The sequence below is a fragment of the Vespa crabro genome, chromosome 9 (genome assembly GCF_910589235.1).
Source record: "Vespa crabro chromosome 9, iyVesCrab1.2, whole genome shotgun sequence".
Lineage (NCBI taxonomy): Eukaryota > Metazoa > Arthropoda > Insecta > Hymenoptera > Vespidae > Vespa > Vespa crabro.
Window position 1 is genome coordinate 7,797,387 of NC_060963.1, and position 22,697 is coordinate 7,820,083.

General features: G+C 33.5%; 1 protein-coding gene, 1 long non-coding RNA gene and 1 other non-coding gene across 5 annotated transcripts in view; 2 read left to right on the forward strand and 1 right to left on the reverse strand.

The window, feature by feature from the left end:
- Positions 1 to 22,697, reverse strand: part of LOC124426539 (sestrin homolog) — a 90,899-nt gene that overhangs the window by 11,328 nt on the left and 56,874 nt on the right. Inside the window, exon 1 of one of the 3 annotated variants that reach the window (XM_046968323.1) lies at positions 5,193 to 6,281. The exons of the other annotated variants lie outside the window; for them this stretch is intronic. Within the exon in view, the coding sequence (XP_046824279.1) occupies positions 5,193 to 5,213 (21 nt within the window). The 5' untranslated portion in view covers positions 5,214 to 6,281. Of the gene's footprint in view, positions 1 to 5,192; positions 6,282 to 22,697 lie in introns of those variants that run through there. 3 annotated transcript variants of the gene reach the window in all.
- Positions 11,729 to 11,801, forward strand: Trnaa-agc. Its single transcript has one exon. It is a non-coding gene; the product is annotated as a tRNA-Ala (tRNA).
- On the forward strand, positions 16,933 to 21,956 carry LOC124426546. The gene is made up of 2 exons (XR_006942764.1): positions 16,933 to 20,868; positions 21,161 to 21,956. It is a non-coding gene; the product is annotated as an uncharacterized LOC124426546 (long non-coding RNA).

A 22,697-nucleotide genomic window follows, 5' to 3' on the forward strand; every position in this document is an offset into this window, starting at 1 on the left:
GCAAATTCGAAGATACCGACCAAAAAAGAAACATAAAAAAAAACATGCAAAGAAAAAAAAAAAAAGATAAGGATGTGATTGATCGCATGCTATCTAGATTTACATTATGTAACTATTACGAGGAATCAAATTAGTTTAGAAAAAGATTTAAAAGAGAAAAGGTATACATAAAAAAAAAGAAGAAAAAAAAGAAAAAAAAAGAAGACGGAGAAACATTCTGACTTGCGTATTGTTCATTCAGAAAAGAATTTTATGTCGTTTTACCGGTGGCACACAAAAAAGGCAACTGGAGGGTGTCAAGACAAGGAACCTGTAAAGACAAACTATATCTATATATATATATATATATATATATATATATATATATATATATATATATATATGTATGTATGTATGTATGTATGTATACGCGTACGTGCCTCGGCCATTCGAGGTCCTTCGAGAAGCGAAGGCGGCCTATGACCGCACGTAAACAACATTGGAAACCAGAACTCAGATCTTTAGAACCGGTTTTGCCTTGGAAAACAATTTTACGACCTACAGAGAGATCTCGACATAAAGAACAGAGAGAAAGAGTAGAAAGAGAAAGAGAGAGAGAGAGAGGAAGAAAGAGAGAAAAAATAAGGGAGGGAACTACTAGTGGGAGGGAATGAGGGACTCCAAAGTAACATATTCTTCGGTTGATAAATCTTTCGAAGATGCGTATATTCTCTTCTTTCTCTTCTCCTCTCACTCCTTCTTCACCTTCCTTTAACTCTCCCTCATCGGTCGTGAACGTATAAGAAAACGACAAACCAACGTTTGAGGAAGAAACGAACAAAAAAGGAATAAGAAACTAAAAATGAAATAAAAAAAAAGAGAGAAAGAGAAGCAAACTTTACTTTATCCGGTAATCTCGAGTAAAAAGGCTAAATGTCAAAGATAAAGAATGAATTCCGGATTCATGAATGAGAGAATAGAAATATGTAACTCTGTTGAACCGTTGCAAGCGGAAATAAATTGAGTTCGAGAAAGAAAGCAACTTCATTCTTCAAAATCTGATCAAAGAAAAATGATACAATGTTATTTCAATAAAGCTCATATACATACATATTCATATAATAATACGAAATAAATGTTTAAGAGATTTAATTTTCACAAAAAGCAAAAAAAAAATAAGTTGAAGATTTTTAGATACTCGAGAGTTCGTCGTCGAAACATAAACTTAATAATAAACATCACGATATATAATAAAATGATGTTTATAGGGGATATAAAAATTCTTCGATATATTTATGATCAGTATCGATGGCTCTGATTTTACGAAATATTCACATGTAGAAGCTAATAATAAAATCCTTTATGATGTTAAAACGATCTATGATCATAACTGGTTAACGATCTCGTGTGATATTTGTGTAGATATTTGTGTATATATTAGCTTGGAATTTGACAAAAGTATATAGAAAGTGGGTCACAAGGAAAGCGCATCGAAGAGAAACGCGATGATTATTTTCGATAAGTAAGAAGAAAAAAAAAGAAAAAAGAAAAGAAAAAAAGAAAAAAGAGAAGAAAAAAAGAACTTTTCTCTTTTGAATTAATGACGCGAGACGAGAAGATACTAACGTACACGAGCACCTATATATATATATATATATATATATATATATATATAATATAGTATATATATACTGTGTTATATATATGTACACACACACACACACACATATATATATATATATATATATATATATTTACATATATATCAGACTTTAATATGCATATACATATGCATATACATAGTATGTATATGTAAGTAAAGAAAATAGATAACGTTCGCGAGGTCAGAATGTTTTTACGATTATATGTGACGAAAGATCACTCGTTCTGTGTAAATGTAAACGATACATTGCCCCTTTCTCCGTTGAATGTTAGAAGCTAGAGAGAGAAAGAAAAAGAGAAAGAGAGTGACAGAAAGAGAGAGAGAGAGAAGAGATATAAAAACGAGTGTCTCTCCCTCTCTTTTTCTCTCACTGTATCTCTCTCGTTCTTGACATAAGTTAACAAGTAAACACGAAGGATAACGATACAACAGTAGCATCTGTCGATTTCGAAGGCTGTACGTAAAAGTACTCGAAGAAAGAAGAGAGGGAAAAGGTGACGAATCTGATGCAACTCGACTTCTTTCGACCCTTTTCAGTTTTTCTTTGTTCTCGCCCTAATACGACGTCCTCGTCGTCGTCCTCATGTCGTCATCATGTAGTTTAAGAAAGAGAGAGAGAGAGAGAGAGAGAGAGAAAAAAGCTTCTTTCTCCTCTTTTCTCTCCTTTGCCACATCGTCAAAATAGATTTTTAAAAAAGAAAGAAACAGTAGAGCGTATTACGATTCTTTGATACTTATTTGAATTTTAAATAAAACAAACGAACAAAAAACAAAAAGAAATTCACAAAAATATTAGAATGTAAAAGTTTAAAATCCAACGTTACATTGTTAAAAATTCATGTGGGAATTGAATGATTCACGAGACGTTGCACAGTGCTAGACCAATATCTAACGATGCAACATGTGTCGTGCATAAAATTGTTGGTCACGATCGTGACCAAACACAAATTGTCGCTTAACGTCCAATAGATTGACAGTCTCAATTTGATTATATATACAATGTATATATATATATATATATATATATACATACACACACACACATGTAGGATATATACATATAAACACATACACGCAAATCTTATAAATGATAAACTGATGATGAAATTTAACAATCTAGTCGGTATGAATATCCAACGGAAATTGGTTAAACCGGTATCGTCATTTACGTTATATACGTAAAATTCACATTTAATGGATGACGCGTGTGTTTACATAGATATGAAACGAATAAAGAAGACGTAAGTAATGCGTTCAGTTTCGTAATCTACTTCGATGCCATGTATATATATATATCAGTGACACATGTGTTTCCATGATCATTAACAAGTTTTAAAAATATACAAATTATTTAATAACCAAAAGATGAAAAAAAAGACAGAAAAAAAAAAAAACATTTCATGTCGGATCATCGCGATCACGAAGAATATCGATCGAAGACACACGTCCTTAGCCGAGATGCTATTAGAATTGCTAGCATTGTTGTTCTTAGCATCTTCTTGGCTTTAAAACACGATTGCATCATGAGTGACGTAAACAGCATCGACAATTTCTTGCGTGGCTATCGGCGCTTGAACTAGACGATATATTCTTTTTATTTTTGTTTGTTTTTTTTTTTTCTTATAGCAGTAACAAAGCTACTCTTCAAATATGATGCAATGTGATAACTTAAGTTAAATCTATATGGACTTTGTTTTCGAACGTTCAGTTTCGTAAAGTTTCAATAAAAGTTCAAAACGATTTTGAAAACTACGAATGAAAGTCTTACTATGGAAACATGAATCACAATTATTATAATAAACAGTAGGTAACTATAAAACATTAGTTCGGTGACTATGAGTCATCACAAATTTTTTTTTATGAATTTTACCTGATAATAGATATCAACTATGTAATCTGCATATATTAGAAGAAAGAAAACTAAAAAAGGAAAGAAGGAAAGAAAGAAAGAAAGAAAAAAACAAAGTCGCAAATATAAATATTTCAAATATATTATTTATTAGCTTGAATATATGCGAGTGTGTCAAAATTGCCGCCGTACGATCTAGAGATATATAATTTTTGACAAGAAAATTAATAATATCCGCTTAAATATATCCGGGGAATGAGACAAGTTTTAGATTCGTTTTAAATACCGTCTAATATTCTATTAGACTGTCACAGTGTATTAAAGATATCTTGATTTTATGCTTAGTTATAAAAAAGAGAAAAAAAAGAGATAAAAAAGAGAGAGAGAAAAAAAATAAAAGATCCAAACAAACTAGCAAAGCATTTTCATTGGTAGATCGATTGAGACTCGTTATAATTTTCGCAACGGGTGGCTTCGGAGTACGGCTGAACTATTTAACTCGCTCATATCCGTTGCGATAACTCGCTTGAAAACCTATAGCGCGTCGAGATATTTTTATTTGAATGAAATTAATCACCGTGTGCCACATATTCAGTCGAGTGGAATTATCGTATCTGGGAAGTATTATATCTATTAAACACAACGAAAATTAAATATACGTGTGTATATGCACGTAGCCGAAGTGCTTATCGACATATTCGATCGAGAGAACAGGTGGAATGGTTCTTTCTTTCAGTGATCGAACAAATTTTTCGAAGCTTTCCTTCTTTTTTTTTTATCCACTATCCTTCTTCCTAACTTTTCGTTGTCTTAGGGAAAATGCAATTTGTTCGAACGATATTGATTCTTATCATTTCTTTCCTTCTCTCTTCTCTCTCTCTCTCTCTCTCTCTCTGTTTAACTTTGACTCTCTGTCTCATGTAAAAAGCTATCTCAACAAATCTGCGGTTTTTTCTCTCTCGTGGGGAGATATTACTTACTCCTATTTTTATCGGTGATTCTGTAAAAATCACGTAACATTGATGAATTTCTAACTACACGATCGCACGTGAGTTACTTCTATGTGTCAAAAACAAAGAAAAGAAAAGAATAAAAAAAAAAAGGGGAAAGAAAAGAAGACATTCTTTGTGAACTCCGATCGAAAGAATTCAATCGTAGTACTACAACGAGGCACTACCAATCGAAGATCTCGTAAAACGTAAAACGCCGGAGTAAAATGTATTTTATCGAACACGATGAACGCGTCAAGAATGCTCTCTTTTGGCAATTCGATTTTCTAAATTAACATAAAACCTATATATCGAGGCACTTTCGTTGGGGCAACAAAACGCGTGACACGCGTATACATATATACATAAAATATATATGTCATTCACGGCAAATCTCACGAGGGAGAACACAAAATCGTTTAAGAGATTTTAATCGTATATTTCTGAGAAGAAGAAGAAGAAGAAGAAGAAGAAGAAGAAGGATGAATCTCGTAAGTATTCCTCGATAAATTTCCGTTTCAATTTCTAAATCGAATTTTGGTCTCGAAGGAAAAAAGAAAATGGGGAAGAAGAAAAAAGAGAGAGAGAGCGAAAAAAAAAAGCACAGAGAAGAAGAGCAAAAGGAGGAAAATGAAGAGGAGGAGGAAAGAGGGAGAAAAAAAGAGAGGAAAAAAAAAGAAAAGCGAAACACATAACGGATAAAAAAACTTACATCATTTCCAATTTGTCCCATTCTGAAGGCACCACCAAGATAAGCGATAGTATCCGCTTCCTGGCAGAATTCGTTCTCGTGTGCGACAGGAATTTTGCTTCGATTTTAATAAATTACACTAGATATACACGAAAGACGAATGGGTTGTTTAAGAAAAAGTCGACTAGATGATGACGATGACGTTCGTATCTTTTTTCTTTCTTTTTGACTTTCTCTCTTTTTCTCTTTCTTTCGCACTCGTTCTTTATCTTTCTCGGATTATTATTACAAGAAAGTTTAAAGACAAAATTGAAGAGATGGCGGAGGGAAAAAAAATAAAAATAAAAACAAACAAAAAGGCGAAGAGAGACGAAGCTCGGATTGATCGATGCGTGTGTCCTTTCTCTTCTTAAACAGGAAAGATTTTTCTCTTCGTCGAGAGAAAATCACCGCAGAGTTTTCACGTTTGGCCTGCCTTTACCGTAACACGTCCTTAATTCGTCACTCTCGAGAAATATCGACGACGATAAGTAGTTACCAGTCATAATAATATCACAGACTGATTACTAACCGCGCGTTCCGTCTCGTTTTACGATATTCGTTTGCTCTTTCTATTTTATTTATTTCCAACGGGAACAGGATTTAAAAGGGAAAAAATATTTTGAAGAAGAAATATTAAAGGAGAAAAAAAAAGGCAAACAAAAGAATATTTATCGAAACGAAGAAGAAGTAGAAAAGGAAAAAAACGATGGTCGTCGTGTTTATATCGATTAATATCGATTGAGAAACTCTCGATTGGATTAGAACGAGAGATGAGAGAGAAGGAAAGAAAAGGAAAAAAGAAAAAAAGGGGAAGAAGAAAAAAGGAAAAAGTAAAACGTTAGGAATTACAGTGGAAGATGGAAATTAAAGTGTAATAAAGTAATAAAATAATATGCAACAAATGGATTATAATAAGAAGAGACTTATAGGAACACGAGAATATAAAGAATCAAGTTACACTGAACATCACGAGTTAAGCGAGACTAACGATTGAAAAGTCGTGTCATATTCCTATAAGAGCCGGTTGCTAACTGACGCCGGATGACGGCTCGATGCCGTGCGCTCGTGCCGAGCGATCATCTGGCCGGCTCGTACAAGAGTGGGGGTAAGAAAAAGCTCATGGTGGTGGGAAAGAGCCGGCTTTTCGCTCTTGTCATTGGTCGACAGTGTCGTACACGCTCTTACGTTTCCAAAGCATCACACAAAGAAACCTTTCCTCTTTACTTTTATCTTTAAATGTTAAACTATTTAAAGGGCTACTTTTTTTTTCTTTTTTCTTCCTTATTATTGTTCTTTTGATTTTCCTTTTAATTCTTTTCTTTATTTTTTTTCTTCTCTTTAATTACAACGTATCCTCTACTTCCCTCCTAACCTCATTTCATCCCACTCCACCTTGACTTACCTCGTCTTATCTCATCTCACCTCATTACCAATCACGAAATATTACTTAAGATGAATATGATATGATTTTAAAAATCCGATTGATCGTTCGTAGTGAAACATAGAAATATAAGTATTAGAAATATACGGCACTGTAAGTGTGCGAGCAGCCGGCTCGATCAGCTGATGCCTTAGCAACAGAGGTATTAACCGACCTAAAAATATCAACTCATTTTCTTAGGATGTAACAGAACAACGGAGGTGGAACATTTATTGAGCATTTTTATTCAATGTCTCATTTCCTCGTAATATACCCTATCGTGTCTTTTAGTATTCTCAAAGCTATCGTGTCGTATCCTAATCGTTTGAATATCATTAAAAACGGCGAATGAGAGAATTGATAGCACACCATCTTCGTAGGTAAGAAGGAAGAATCGGATGACGCAACGATTGCCGTTGTTGACGATGTATCTATACAACGTTTACCAGCCATTGATCGATCGCAGCTAACATGTCTTCCTAATCTTCTTATCTCGTCCTTAGGAAATACTTCGTGAACGTAATAATGAAAATAAAATTTTATTATAAATCAAAGAAATATAAAGAGGATAATAGGTGTTCTTTTTCCGAGGGAGGTGAGAGATGAGGGAGAAAATAAAATAAAAGAAAGAAAGAAAGTAGAAAGAACAACGAAGAAAATTCTTTTCCTTTGTCTCTTTATTTTCGAATGAGTATTTATATTAATGACATAAGAAAGTTAATTTCTCTCTAATTATTTCCCTATATTCCTTCTTATTAGATCCATAATACCGATAATAAATTCTTCGCGTTATAAATCTACACATGTAGAATATCGCAAAACGAGTATTAAGAGAGTTTATAATATCCTGACCTCGACAACAAGAGAGCTCTTCGACGATCGAACTTACAAATCACAATAGAGAGAAAAAGAGAGAACGAGAGAGAGAGAGAGAGAGAGAGAGAGAGAGAGAGAGAGACAGAGAGAGAGACAGAGAGGGAGAGAGAGTCTCTAACGTTGAACGACATATTTAATTACGTTCGAAACAACAGCTGGCTCTAATTGCGAGAGTCTAGATTTCAGATTTTAAAGCCACCAAGGATAACGACTCCGATCGCGCGCGTTCGCCTGTATATTTGTAAAAGGAACGAAACGCGAGATGGAAGGACATGACATTTCTTGAATTTTTCTTTGATACTCTTTTCTCTTTTTTTTTTCTTTTTTATCTTTTTTATTGTCGACGAATAAAAGACCTTTTACGTAAGAGGGTTATTACGGAGATAGATTCAACAATAAGAATAGATCTTCTTGGTTAAAAAGACGAATAAAATGATGGTAGAGAAAAAGAGGGAGAGAGAGAGAGAGAGAGGCGCGGAGAGGGGGGAGAGGGGGGGGGGGAGAGAATCCGATAATTTTTCCACGAAGATTGTGTAGTCGATCGTGTCGATCCTTCGAGTGCTACGACAAACAACCGTAAAGTTTCTGTTATTTTGTATTCTCGGGAGCGACTACTTGGGCGAGGTTAGTGTTGGAAGCGCGAAGGGGTCAACGCTCGGGAAAGCGCCTCTCGTTACAGCACTGCCATATGCTATTATAAGCTTCGTCGCTCGGAAATCACCTCTACCTCTACCACTTCCACCTTTTCCACCTCCTCCTCCTCCTTTTTTTTCTCTTTCTCTTTCTCCTTAAGTCTACGAATCACCGTTCTCCTCCTCCTCTTCCTCCTCTTCCTCCTCCTTCACCTCCACCACTGCTTCTGCTTCTGCTTTTGCCTACTCCCTCCACTTCCTCTACCACCCCCTTTCGTTAGAGATCATGGATCGCTCAATTCGTAATTAAAATAAATCCGTTCCTTTATAAAAGGGCCGAATACGAAGTAAAGAATTACGAACTAAAGAATTCCACTAGATCGAGACAAGATCGATACGATTACGTAAAAGTCAGCACGCGACTTATGTACATATTCTATACGAGAAAGGTAAAGAAGTTGCGCTCTCTTTCTCTCTCTCTTTCTCTCTCTCTTTCTCTCTCTCTCTCTCTCTCTTTCTCTATTTAACTCTCTCGCGCGCGATAGGGCGATCAGATCATCGTTAAAAATAATACACGTATCGTCGTACAACTCTACGTATTCTTTTCATATTTTTCCCTCCTCTTTTGTGAAGGACAGAGGACAAATAACGAATGACACAAGAAAATAGAGATAGAGAGAGAGAGAGAGAGAGAGAGAGAGAGATTTCATATATATTTTTAAAGTCTCAGTCTCATGAAAAAGAGATAAAATTACATGATAGTAGTAACAAGCAAAAAATATTATTAGCAATAACAACATAATAACGATAAAGAGAATGACAGAGATAGAGATAGAGATAGCGAAAGAGTGAGAAAGAGAGAATAACAGAGAGAGAGAGAGAGAGAGAGAGAGAGAAAGAGGGAGTAGAAAATCGAATTGGAAAAATGTTCAGATGTGTACAGCAGCCGATGTCGACAAAGAAAAAGCGAGAACCTTGAGGAGGCCGGTTTTCTCGGCAACTCCGAGAGGGAGACGAATGAAGGAAGAATGAAAGAAGAAAGGAAGGCAAGAATAATTCTCTTGCGTAATTTCTCGAACAAAATAAAATAAAATAAAATAAAATAAAATAAAATAAAAAAAAAAGAAAAAAAGAAGAAAGAAAAAAGACAAAAATAAAAAAAACATCACGCTTCATTGATCTAAAAAGTCTACCAACACTTTAAGATCGATCCTGATATAGATCGTCGAATGAAAAAATCTAGTTGGAAATCGATGAAGAGATTCTGAGTTTTCTTGGAAGCACATTTTCAAGATCGATGAAGGACGAAGAAATGATTTACTTGCATAATATGAAGTTTCTTGAATTTTTCAGATTTTTTCTTTTTTTTTAAATTTTACAGTTAATCTTTATTTTAGACATTAATATCATCAATGAAAAAGAAAAACCTGAGTGCATATAAATGATTTGTAAATCAACAACAACGACGACGACGACGATAACGACAGCACGTGAAAGCATGCTCAAGATCGTTTAACGACTATGAATCAGAAGTGTTGATAACAGACTATTCCATTTTCGCGAATAAATAGACTCACGAATTTGTCGTTAAAATGAACAATAAAATCTCGTATATATAAATCGTTGATAGTACTCGAATTTGATGTAAACAAAAACAAAAAACATTTTGTATTACGTTTCAAAGGAAATAGTTGAAAGATCATTAATTATAGATGATCGTAAAGTTATAAGCGAGATTAAGAATCCAATCTTAGAGAATAAGATATCGTCTGTGATATCGATTCTACGATAGAAAGGCTATCGTAATTTTTAATAATTATTCATTAAAATTTTATCGTTCTTTTATCTATGAAACAACATACCAAATATAGGATATAGAATTTTCTAACATATCGATTTAAAGATATGATCTATGTATGTATGTATTTGCATATATAGATTATAAATTATAGAATAAGAATCCTGAAAGATATCGTCATCCGATATGGACTCTTCGATACTGTCGTAATTTTTAATAATTATTCATTACAATCTTATCGTTTTTGGATAAAGCAGCAGGTTACGAGTATAAGATACAGGATTTTTCGAAATATCGTTTTAAAGATATAATCTATATATGTATCTGTATTTTTATACACGTTATTATAAACATTTATTGTTAATTAAAGAGTTAGAATCCTGAAAGATATCGATACTTCAATATTGTCGTCATTATTAATAATTATTTAATAAAATTTCATCGTTCTAGAATAATGAACGTGAATACAATCGTAGGATACAAAATTTTGTTAAAAATCGATTTAAACATATGATATATGCATGTATTTGTACATATACTATATACATTATTAATTATAGAATCAGAATCCCGAAAGATATCGACGCTTGGATACTGTCGTGATATTTATTAATTATTCATTCAAATCTTATCGTTTTTTAATAAAGCAGTAAATTGCATATAAAAAAATGCAGAATTTTTTTTAAGAATCCATTAAAACGTATGATGTATCTATGTATCTGTAATTAATTATATTTTATTATGAACACCTAATTAGGGAATCAGAATCACGAAAAATATCAATGCTTCGATACTGTTGTGATATTTACTAATTATTTCCTTTAAATCTTATCGTTTTTGAATAAAGTAGTTGGTTGCATGTAATGAAATTTTTTCGAAGGATCAATTTAAATGTATGATCTATATATGTATCTGTACTTGCGTATACATTTTTGATTAGGAGAATCAAAATAACGAAAGATATCGTCTCTGATATCGATTTTTAATAATTAATCCTTATAATCTTATCGTTTTTCGATAAAGCAGCAGGTTGCGAGTGAAGGATATAGGATTTTTCGGTGGATCGATTTAAATATATGATCTATGTATGATCTATCTATACTTGCATATACATTATTGATCAAAGAATCAGAATCCCGAAAGATATCTCGTCCTGAATATCGATAATTCGATACTGGCATGATTTTTAATAATTATTTATTAAAACCTTATCGTTCTATAATAATAGACGTTATAGTGATTATAAGATAAAAAATTTTTCAAAAAATCGATTTAAACGTTGGATCGATTTAGCTATGTGTATATACATTATAATACATTTAAAAAGTAACGCGTCTGACTAGGGGTCAGCGTGAAACGTTGGAAAAGAAAGTCATACCATATTCGATGTATAATGTAAAAGAGCACAGCTGCACCGCGCCGTTGCGTCACTTCCGTCCAACTAGTTGCTAAGTGCAACGATCTGACACGGTTTAAAGATTTTATTCAGAAACGATAAAGCATTAAAGGAGAAATTTGTTATGATAATAGTGACTTTGTAACGTAGTCTTAATTAAATATTTTCATTGAAATAATTTACGATGTGCGAAATGTACAGAGACACATTTTTAATTTACATCATAACGATATTTTGATCACCCTTCTACGCATTGGTAAGCATTTTGTAAATGAATTATATTTATACGTGTCGCGTGACAAAGAAATTGAAATGAAACTAAATACAATACACTTGAAATGGAAATTAGATAATTTATCTGATAAAGATAGATTCAATATTGTATTGCATCATGGGGGCGTAGCTCAGATGGTAGAGCGCTCGCTTAGCATGCGAGAGGTACCGGGATCGATGCCCGGCGCCTCCAAAAACTTTTTTTCTTTTTTCATTAATTTTTTCTATTTTAAATAAAAAAAAAAGAGAGAAAAGATAAGTCAAATTATAATAATGATACATACTTATACCTTAGATTGTGAAAACGAAGTATATAATAAAAGTTGTTAACTCATTATGATATAATCATACAAATACGATATAATTATTTCCTAGTGAGCTTTAAAAAGCTGCATCATCGATGACAAACACAATTTGAAAACTAAGAGTAAACAACAGTCAAAATACCATGTGTGATAATCAATTGTGAATATGCATACGTAAGCGTACATTTATACACATTTATAATACAGAAGTTACACGTAATCGTTGATTTTTAATCGATTTTTGTTTTCTTTTTCTCGATCGCGAGAGACGACGAGATTGAAAAAAGAAAGATCGAACGATAGTAACCGACTTGAGATCGATTTCTCAAACGCTTTAAATCGATAGTAATATTCGATAGTAATATATCGATAGTAAGAAAATTTTTCTATGTCGATATTAAAAGCCTATCAGTGTTCTTACATCTTATAATTCGCTTCGGAGCGTTATTAGTCAGCGCTCTCTTTTCGCTTTCGCGATTTTTCACGGTATCTTGATTACGTAGTTTACCCTTATAAAACTCGAACATTGAAAATTAAGCTGCGAGAAAAAACAACCGAGATAGACGATAATACATCGTTTATTGGATTATTATTATTTTTTTTTTTTCTTAAATATACAAGTGTTAATACAAGTTGATTAGATTATTTATAACAATAGAGGGATGATAAGTATTGCAATAAGCACCCTCCACGTGACGAAACCAATCTCTTTAGCTCGTTCAAACTCAAAGTCGAGGTTTGCGGCAGATAACGATGTTTACAGAGCAAATCGATTCGTTAAAAAAAAAAAAAAAAAAAAAAGAAAAAAACATGTGCTAATGCATTATACGTATATAGGTGTGAATGTACATAAGATGTATGCTCAGAATTATCGTGAAATGTAAAGGCAGATAGAGAAAGTGAATATTTCGAGAGATCGTTTTTCTTCAAAGATTTCATCTTAAGATCTCTTAAATATTAAAATAAAAAATAAAAAAAAAGAAGATAAAAAGAGAAAGAAAAAGGTAGAGAATATAGAAACAAATATGTAATCGTATATCATTAGAACCTTTTTGCTTATCAGGGCGTCTTTGCATGCAACCAGGTACACGCAAAACGATAATAATGGTAACAGTGAACAACGGAAGGACGCCGTTATCTTTAATGATATATTTCAGGACGACATTTGATAAAAGTTGTTTGAGATAAAAATCACGTGTATCGTTCCGCGACGATTTGAAGTTTAAACTTCTCTAACTGTTTCTTTTCTTCTTTTCTTTTCTTCTCCCTCTCCCTCTCTCTCTCTCTCCCTCTCTCTCTCTCTCTCTCTCTCTCTGAAAAATCTATAGAAGAAAGGGGTAGTAGTAGTGTATCAAAAAAAATTCCATGGGGGAATAACGATCGATTGTTCAAACGATTACAACAAGAAGAAAATGTTTGGTAGTTTGCCAAACTTCGATGACGTAAATTGGCGAATCTCTCGAAGCTCAGAATATATGGAAAAAAAAATAAAAGAATAAAAAAGAAAAATAAAAAAAAAAAGAAAAAAGAAAAAAGAAAGGAAGAAAGAAAACAAGCATTCCACCTTGAGGAGCTTGAGAAATGCACTCGAGTTATCTGCAAAGCATTTCGAGGCTTTCATTCGCGTATATTTCGTCGTAAACAAGCACGTTCGTAAACAAACTCGAGGTAGATACCATCAAATCTTTTTGGGCAACGAAATAAAATCGTTCTTTCTGTTTCGAGAGAACTAGAACCCCTTCCTCTTCCTTCGTACCCGTCTCTTTCCTCCCGCCCTCCCACCCTCGCTCTTTCTCCCTCCCATACCACGGCTACTCACTTAAAGTTTTACGTTCTTATTTTCACCCCGCCCCTTCTCGAATGTTACGACATACTTACATATATACATATTATGTATACGTTCGAAACTCAACTGGCGAGTATAAACGATCGAAAAGATTCCTCCAAGTGCGTTTGTCGGTGTCGAGTTAAAAGGGGAGGATGTGGGGTGTCGGGCATAGGGAAGGGGAGGACCCTTCGAAGTTTCATAAAGAGAAACGCAGATGGAGTATTTCCGAAAGAAAAGAAAGGCCACATATGCACCCTACGCGAATTCTTTTCTTTTGTATGTAACTACATCACACTCATTCGATATGAAGCTAGAAACGATACTTGGAACGGGGGACTGTGGGACGGGGAGGAAACGGTAGGAGGGGGAGTGTTGTTTGCCTATCGATATGAACCTTAAATTCCTTCTTGTCAAGCATAACTCATTTTCACGTTAGACCAGAGAAAATTATGAAATATAATTTAAAAATAAATAACTTTCTGATATATCGAATCGAGTCGCATCTTTTACAAGCACAAATTTTTCAATACACACACACACACACACGAAAAGCACGAAAGCATGCGAAAACAACAGATGTCTTACGATTTCACGTAAGTTAAGGATATCGCTGTTATTTTGTCAAGAATCAGGTTTAGTTTTTTTAGAGAAAAGAAAAGAAATATTTAAAAAAGTTCATCATTATCAACGATCGGTAAACAACGACGGCATTTATCGTTAGACTGATGCAACGCGGAAGCAAGTTTCGTCAGCTACTTGAAATAAACCATAAAAGACTATAGATAGACCTAATCATGTATGATATTCTATTTTTTCGACTAAATGTCGGATAAGAATCGCGATCGAGCCAACAACCCGTCATCTTTCAATGCATTAGTTTATGTTTCTTTGTTCTTCTCCTTTACTATGTTGACTCACAACTGTTACATATATAGGAGATAACCCGAACGTGTGTATAAATATATATATATATATATATATATATATATATATGTATGTGTATATATATACATACATACGATACGGCATATGTGTTTGTTTCACAATAAAACTTTTATATTTTTCGTTTTCTATAAAAAAAATCGACATATAATCTAGAAACATCAGAAACAATATCACTGATATTTATTCACCTACTATAACGTGGCCTATATTTAATGTAAAGAATGATTTTTCATCTCTTTCTCTCCCTCTCTCTTTTTTCTTTTCAATTTCTATTCGTCCGAGTTCATTCTCGATAAAATCCAATTGGAGTAGAAGAGAGTCGTAATCGTTATGTTAGCCTGTTCTTCATTTTTCTTCTATTCCCTTTTACATGGAGGGTCCTCAACGATTTCTTTAACGGACCTTCGTCTCTATTCAATCGAAAGTTCACTGCTCTTATATCTAACTCAATCTTAATAAAATTGTAACATTAAAATTTACATAATATCATCGCTATTGACATTAATAATTTTCTGAGAAATTGACAATAATTTAAATGAATACGTACAGGTGTAGAAATGTGTCACGATCATCTACGACTTACGTGATCGAAAATGTTTTGAACGAAGCTAATCTGATTGGAAGAAAACCATAAGGTTGACGTAAGTCAGATTGATTTTAAAATTTACCTACGAATATTTATGTAATTCAATATACACCTGTATCTATGTACGTATGTATGTATGTACGTATATATGTATATATGTATGTATGTACGTATGTATGTATGTACGTATGTATGTATGTATGTATGTATGTATGTATGTATGTATGTATGTATGTATGTATGTATGTATGTATGTATGTATGTATGTATGTATGTATGTATGTATGTATGTATGTATGTATGTATGTATGTATGTATGTATATACGTACGTACGTATAGTAGCTGATCGAATACGATCTTACGCAATGAAAATTTGTAATTTAACATTCATTATAATAACAAAGATTGTAAATATATATATATATATATATATATATATATATATATATGTATATATATGTATGTATATATATGTATATATATATATGTATGTATATATATGTGTATATATATATATATATACATATAGTTTTTAGCATGTGTATTTGCATTCACGTGGAACAAAGAAGGCTCTGCATAATTCAAAACAGTAGAAATCTCAGATTATAAACGAAGCGTTAAAAACATTTTGCTAGACTGGTCATGAATGCATCGAACATCAAGCTACGTCTCGTTAACGAATGATTAATGATTTACCAAATAATTTTATCCACGTGCCGAGAAAAGTTAATAGAAGGAAACGAAGAACACGTATGCACAAAAAAGCGCGCGAATACACACACACACACACACACACACGTACAGAATAGATTTTTAATACAAAACTAGAACGGAAGAATAGATAAATTCCAGAAGAATCGTTATTCTTCCGCTATATCTTCGAGTCGCTTATCGTGATCTCTCGAAATTTATTCTTTTTAGAAAAAGAGAGAGAGAGAGAGAGAGAAAGAGAGGGTTCCGATGATTTTCATACATTTCCAAAAGGGCTCTTTCTTTTACTCCCTTATGCGAAAGAGCAAAGACTAAGAGAGAATCGAAAAGAGATTGTTCTCATTTTCTCTGATAAACTTTTCTGGGATAATTTTCGTTTCAACCATGTTGAAAAATTCCACGGACCATTTGAGAAGGAATAAAGTTAAGGGGAAAGTGGTAAAGGAAGAAAATGGACAAGGCTTCCTTTTTATTCTCTCTCCCTTTTATTAAGATCCCCTATTAGAAAAGTCTGCTTTTTAAATAACTCTTTTTTAGACTTTAACTATTCTCGATAATAGAAAGAACTTTCTTTTCGTTCTCGAGTAAAAAAATCGATAAAGAGAACGAACAGAAAACATGAAGTCTAGACGATCGATGACGGTTGGCTTATTTGTTGGACGGCCACCTGTGGTTTATCGTTAATTAATTCTTCCTTCGGCAAACGTACTATTCTCACATACAAACTCGCGTTCCATACAATCACGTATAACATGCATTTTTTCGTGGAACTTCCGTTCAACAGACGATGTATTCGTGAGTAGATAAAGAAAGATGACAAATCTTCGAATGAATCACTGACTTATTACTGTACAATAAAATGAACAAAAAAAGTGATGCAATTTATAGAAAAGGAAAAAAAAGAAAGAAAAAAAAGGAAAAAAAAGGAAGAAAAAAAGACACATTTCCTTGGGTTACCATTTTTCTTTGTTTCTCTTGAAAGTATAATATGGGCGAACGGATTATGCGCTAGAACGCACGATATTCGGAACGAGCTCGTGCTTATAAATAACTAAGCGTAGCGCGTAACGCATTAAGCGGTGGTGGAGCGTATAAGAGAAGATTCTACCAAAATCTTATATCAACAGTCGAAAAATAATTATCGTGTTTCTATTTATAAGGATATATCATATCTAACGGGACAAAATTAATGACAATAGTATGTTTTTATATAATTTAATTTATGCGTTTAATTGTTATTAATTTAAAACTATAGCTTTCGTACTAACTTAAAAAAAAGAAAAAAAAAGAACAAAGGAAAAAAAATATTTTGGGAGATTGTATTGTTCCATGGACATACGTAACTTCTGTATATAATGAATAGGCGAAAAAAGTTCTTATTGATCGATCTCGTTGCAACGTAGTTCTTTCTATTCGTGCTCTTACATGTTTCCGCCCGTGACATATTTCCAGTTTCACTAGTGTACGATATCCACCGTGGTTTTCGAACGAAATCGATAAATTGAACATGAATTCGCACATTTACATACATATGTGCGAATGTAAAAAAAAGAGAAAAGAAAAAAAAAACAAGAGCTCGTTTACGCTTCGCAAAAAATAAACCGAGCGTATATTTATTAATAATCTTGCAATACAAATCGAACGAAGTAAAAAAGTTGAATAACACGCATTTTAAAACACGCTCGATCTGCTTTATTTCATTATTATCCAGGAAAAGAGTTTTTGCCCCACTAGAAATTTTTCGACAGAATCACACTCGGACGTCATTCGTTGTCATTTGAAGAAAGAAAGAAATACCGCTGGGATTTAAAAAAGAAAAAAAAAACAAAAAAAATAAAGTAATAATAAAAAGAACAACGAGATAAACGAGAATATGAAGTATTATCATCGATATGATTCATACGAAGCAAATCAAAAAGCAGATTAGTTGCAAGGTGGAAAATCTTTCCAACAAAATATACGACAGAGATAAAAGATAATTACGGCGATGGATCTTTTTAAAGTCGATCGTTTTAAAGTGAATAAAAAAAAAGAAAAAAAGGAAAAATTATCACACACACACACACATATAAGAGACACAAACATATATAAAAGAAATAAAAAAGGCAAGAAACCAATAAAGACGAGTAGTTAAAGAGATAAAGATTATCCAATAAAATCAAGAATATTCTTGGCTATAACGTTTCCACTCGGCATGAAAACGAAAATGTTTGTTCAAGGTGCCACGCGAGTCATAAAGATATTATTTTTCTATGACCAATGCGATAAGACCCATAATGTTCTTCGAAATTCAGTTTGACCGCGGATGTTGATTCGGACGATTTAACAATGGCTAATTAAAATTTTCCCCGACTTCCTCCCTTCATTCTTTTTTTCCTTCCTTTCCTTTTTTTTCTTTATTTATATTTCTTTCTATTTTTTTTTCCTTTCGCATTAACAACTTTACCTAATAGGAGATGTAACACAAAGGCAACTAATGTTTCGCGATTGAGAAAAATAAAAAATAAAATTTAATAGTGTCGCAATGATATATATATAAACAGAAAAATATATTTTTTTTTCCGAATGATGCAATGTCTTCGACGCTTTCAACGACGATAACCTTACGAAGGGGATTTGTCTCTTTCTCTGGTAGGATTCAAACGAAAGAGAAATTTCCAAAGACGTATAACGATATCGAACAAAATCCAAAGAAGAAGACGCGATTAAAGAGGAGGAATTTTCCCACGAATCGATAACCCCTATCGACTTTTTCTCCTATGTTTCACGAGTTCTACCTCGAGACGCGACAACACGTCGAAGAACGCAGTCGTAAAAGGTCATAAGATCAAACGCATTAAGATCGAACATAAGATCGAACGTAAGATCGAACGTAAGATCAAATGTAAGATCGAACGTAAGATCGAACTTTTCTTTTTTTTAATTTTTCTTTATTTTTCCTTTTTTTTCCTTACCTTTTTTCTTTTCTTTTTTTTTTTATGTCGTCTATTATCGACACGTATGTTAGAACGAACGTAAACCTATAATCTCCCAATCGGATAAACAAAGCTTCCTTTCATGTGTCGAGCAATTAAAATAATCGAACATTCAAGTCGACGTATCTTGATGAAAACGTCATCGAGTCTGCCTAATTTGCTTCGAGCCGTAAAAAACAACACGCGCAAGGACAGATAAATGATTCGGCTAACTTCTTTTTTTTTTGTTTCTAAATAAAGCGATATCGTATAAGATAAAATAAAAAAAAAAAATAAGAAAACGAAAAAGAAGAAAAAAAAGAACATATTAGAAGAAAACGATTATCGACGATATCTGTTTATTTCTTTCTTTTTTTTTTCCTTTTTGCTTTTTTCTTCACTCTTACATGCAACAGATCCGATTTACGCACGTCCGAAACAGAGTAGCAAGTAGGTAAGTACGAGTATAGATATAGTTAGACATAATGTGCATCTAGGTCGTTCGTGTCTTTTCTCTCGCATATGTTTAAGAGTCAAACGGTAAGAGCAATGCGTGCATCAAAATTAGCTTCGAATGCTGTCTTACGTTCTATTACCGGGTAAGCTTGATTCGTCGTTCTCTCTCTCTCTCTCTTTTCTCTCTCTTTCTCTCCCTCTTTCTCCCTGTTTTTACAGAGGGAGTAGGTTTACACAGAAAAGAAGAGAAGAGAAAAGAAAATGAAAACAAAACAAAAAAGAGAAGAAAGAAAAAAAAATGATCGAAGAAGAAACCGGGTAAAGAGTTGGATGTTTGGAGCAAGAAAGAAAAAAAAAAGAAAAAAGCAGAAGAAAAAAAAAGAAACAGAAAAAAGAAAAGAAAAAAGCAACAAGAAAAAAGGAGAAAAATAAATAATAAAGAAAGAAAGAAAGAAAAAAAGAAATTTCGATTGGGTACAAGTTCCTTGATCTTCTCGATAAGATTATTAATAAAGAAATAAAGAAATAGAAGTAGGAGCCGCTCTCTTTATCGGCCTTGATTTCGCGTGCGGATCTCGTTGCGATCGCATGTGATATAAAGATTACGTAAGGTGGGAGTTTGACTCTCCTTAGCACGACCTCTGTGGACGTATTCGCATCGTTACGCTAGTAGGGATGAAAAGAGAGAATTCGAGGGGAAGAGAGAAAGAAAGAGAGAGAGAAAGAGAAAGAAGGAGAGAAAAATAGATAAATAGAGATACAGATAGAGATAGATAGATATATATTAGAGAGAGAGAGAGAGGGAGAAAGAATGAGAGAGAGAGAGAGAGAGAGGAGAAAGAGTAGGATGGAAAAGGAGATGGAAATGGAGATGAGGATGAAGAGAGGAAGGGAGGGGAAGGGAGGGAGAGGGTTTCATGCGGGCACTGGCACCGAGCAGTCTGTTCCGTTCACCTCCGGTATTCCCTCGAGCAATGCCAGGGAAGCCAGGACCGTCCATGCCAGTTTTAGAACCCTTCGCTTTTCCTCTCTTTATAATCTTAGATCATCTATGAATCATGCGAATTAATCGGCCGATGATATCCTTTTGCGAAATCTCGTTCATCGTTCTAATACCAGGAAAATAAATGATTCTTGTGAGAAAATAGTTCTGACGAACGTTTCTTTTTCATTCGTTTAAATCATTGCGAATTTTTACAAAAGCAACAACAATAATACAACAACAACAACTATAAATAATATCTGGATCCTGTTAACTAGATTTTATTATCTTATTCCTACAGCTGTCCGATGTTCTCGAAATAAATTCGTAATAGTAAGGTGTCGTCCCGACAGGGTGCAGAAAGATCAATCGTGTTCTATTCGTACAAGGGGCAAGAGTATAGGTCGGAAAGAGACAAGATACACCTCGATTCTAAATTTGGTCTCCTCTACTCCTTCGACGTTGGAACGAACGAAGAAACGGAGAAACCAGGTACTTAGGTATCGCAATGAAACGGAAAAATTCGAAGAAAAATTCGTAAATGTAAAGTAGTTGAGATATTTTAAAACAATACAATACAATATATTTAAAAAAAAAAAATATATATATATATACACACATATTGTTTTTATATATAAATTTACACATAAATAATATATATAAATTACATAAGTTTTATATATATATAATATATATATATATAAAATAAATATAATATATATAAAATATATATATTTTATCGTGCTTATATGTAATAAAATATATATATATTTGTGCTTTTTAGTATGCTTTAAAAAGAACGGAAAGACTCTTCTTCCCTCTTCCACCCCCCCCTCTCTCTGTTCTTTATAGAAAGAACAAAGAGATTTAACCCGTGGGAACCCGAGGATGAGTGCTTCTTCTTTCGAGTGGAAAAAAACATGGTCTACTTTACGGACGAATTTCGATCGTCATGGCTCATAAAGTCAAAGCCCCGAAGGGACACCAGAAGCTACACTACCGGAAGTAGTTTTACGACTTTCGCTGGAGTCGTAAATTCAAAAACAGACTTCATTATGAATCGATGAAAATCGCGTTAGAACGGTACATACACATACACATATACATATACACACATACTTATGTACATACATGCCATTCTATACACATCACGCGTAACTTCTTATGCAATCCGTTCGTCAAAACATTTTCGTTCCTTTTTTTTCTTTTTTTCTTTCTTTCTTTCTTTCTTTCTTTCTTTCTACTCTTTGGCTATCTCTTTCATTATCGATGGTAGAAACGATACTTTGCCAAGAAGGAACGAATCGAAAAACGCATGGAATTCGTTTTAATTCGATCAACGTCGATTGGCCGCGTCGTTGCTTGGCTCTAAACGTGAATGAAACTATAGAGTGTAACGAGAAAGAAAGAAAGAAAGAGAGAGAGAGAGAGAGAGAGAGAGAGGGAGAGAGAGAGAAATAAAAGGAAGCAACTTAACGATGCAAGCTTTCGAATAGATAGAATCACTAGGGGGAGTGTCTTCCAGGAAATACTCCGATCCGTTTAAATACCTCTACTCAAATAAATGGAGACGAAGTCGTGATTCGTTTTGTGAAGCGTTTCTTGTTCTTAGATTACCTATCTTTTTCCCTTTTTTTTCGCGACACACATGCATACACAAACGCATAGACGGCACATACAGAAGCACAAACACGTGCACATTATGTAAACTATAGAATCTTTCGATCTATAAATAATCCTCGTGCACGAAGGTGTTTAAGAACAAAGAACACGTAAGTAAATGCGCGGGTTGGGGGGAGGAGAGGGAAACGATTGTTAAGCTTGCAAAGGGGGAAGAGAAACGCATTTTGTCCTTTTTGTCGTTTTCGTCGGTCGTTGTTTACGACACATAGTTAGATTTGCAAAATACTCTTTCTTACCAATGATTTATCAAAGACTCCTAATGACGAACGATGGGCTTTGGCAAGAACATTTAGATTATTATTCAAAGTCGATGGCGGGCGACTGCGTGAGCGAGACCACGTAAGCCAATCATTTGCGAGCAAAAAAATGGATAGTTCTTATCCGGTGATAGAAATTATCATGACTCAACGTTAGTGCTTGACTCAATTGTCTCATTGCATGCTTCATTTCTCGACCTTAAGAAAGAAAAAAAAAGAAAAAAAAAAAAGAAAAAAGAACAAAAAAATTGCAAATTGACAAACAACGAAATACAATTATACTGTTCGAAAATGAGGGTCACTTTAAATTTTGATATTTACGATATTGTGATCGACGAAAAGAAAAAAAAAATGTGATAAAAGCAACGATTTGTTGTTACG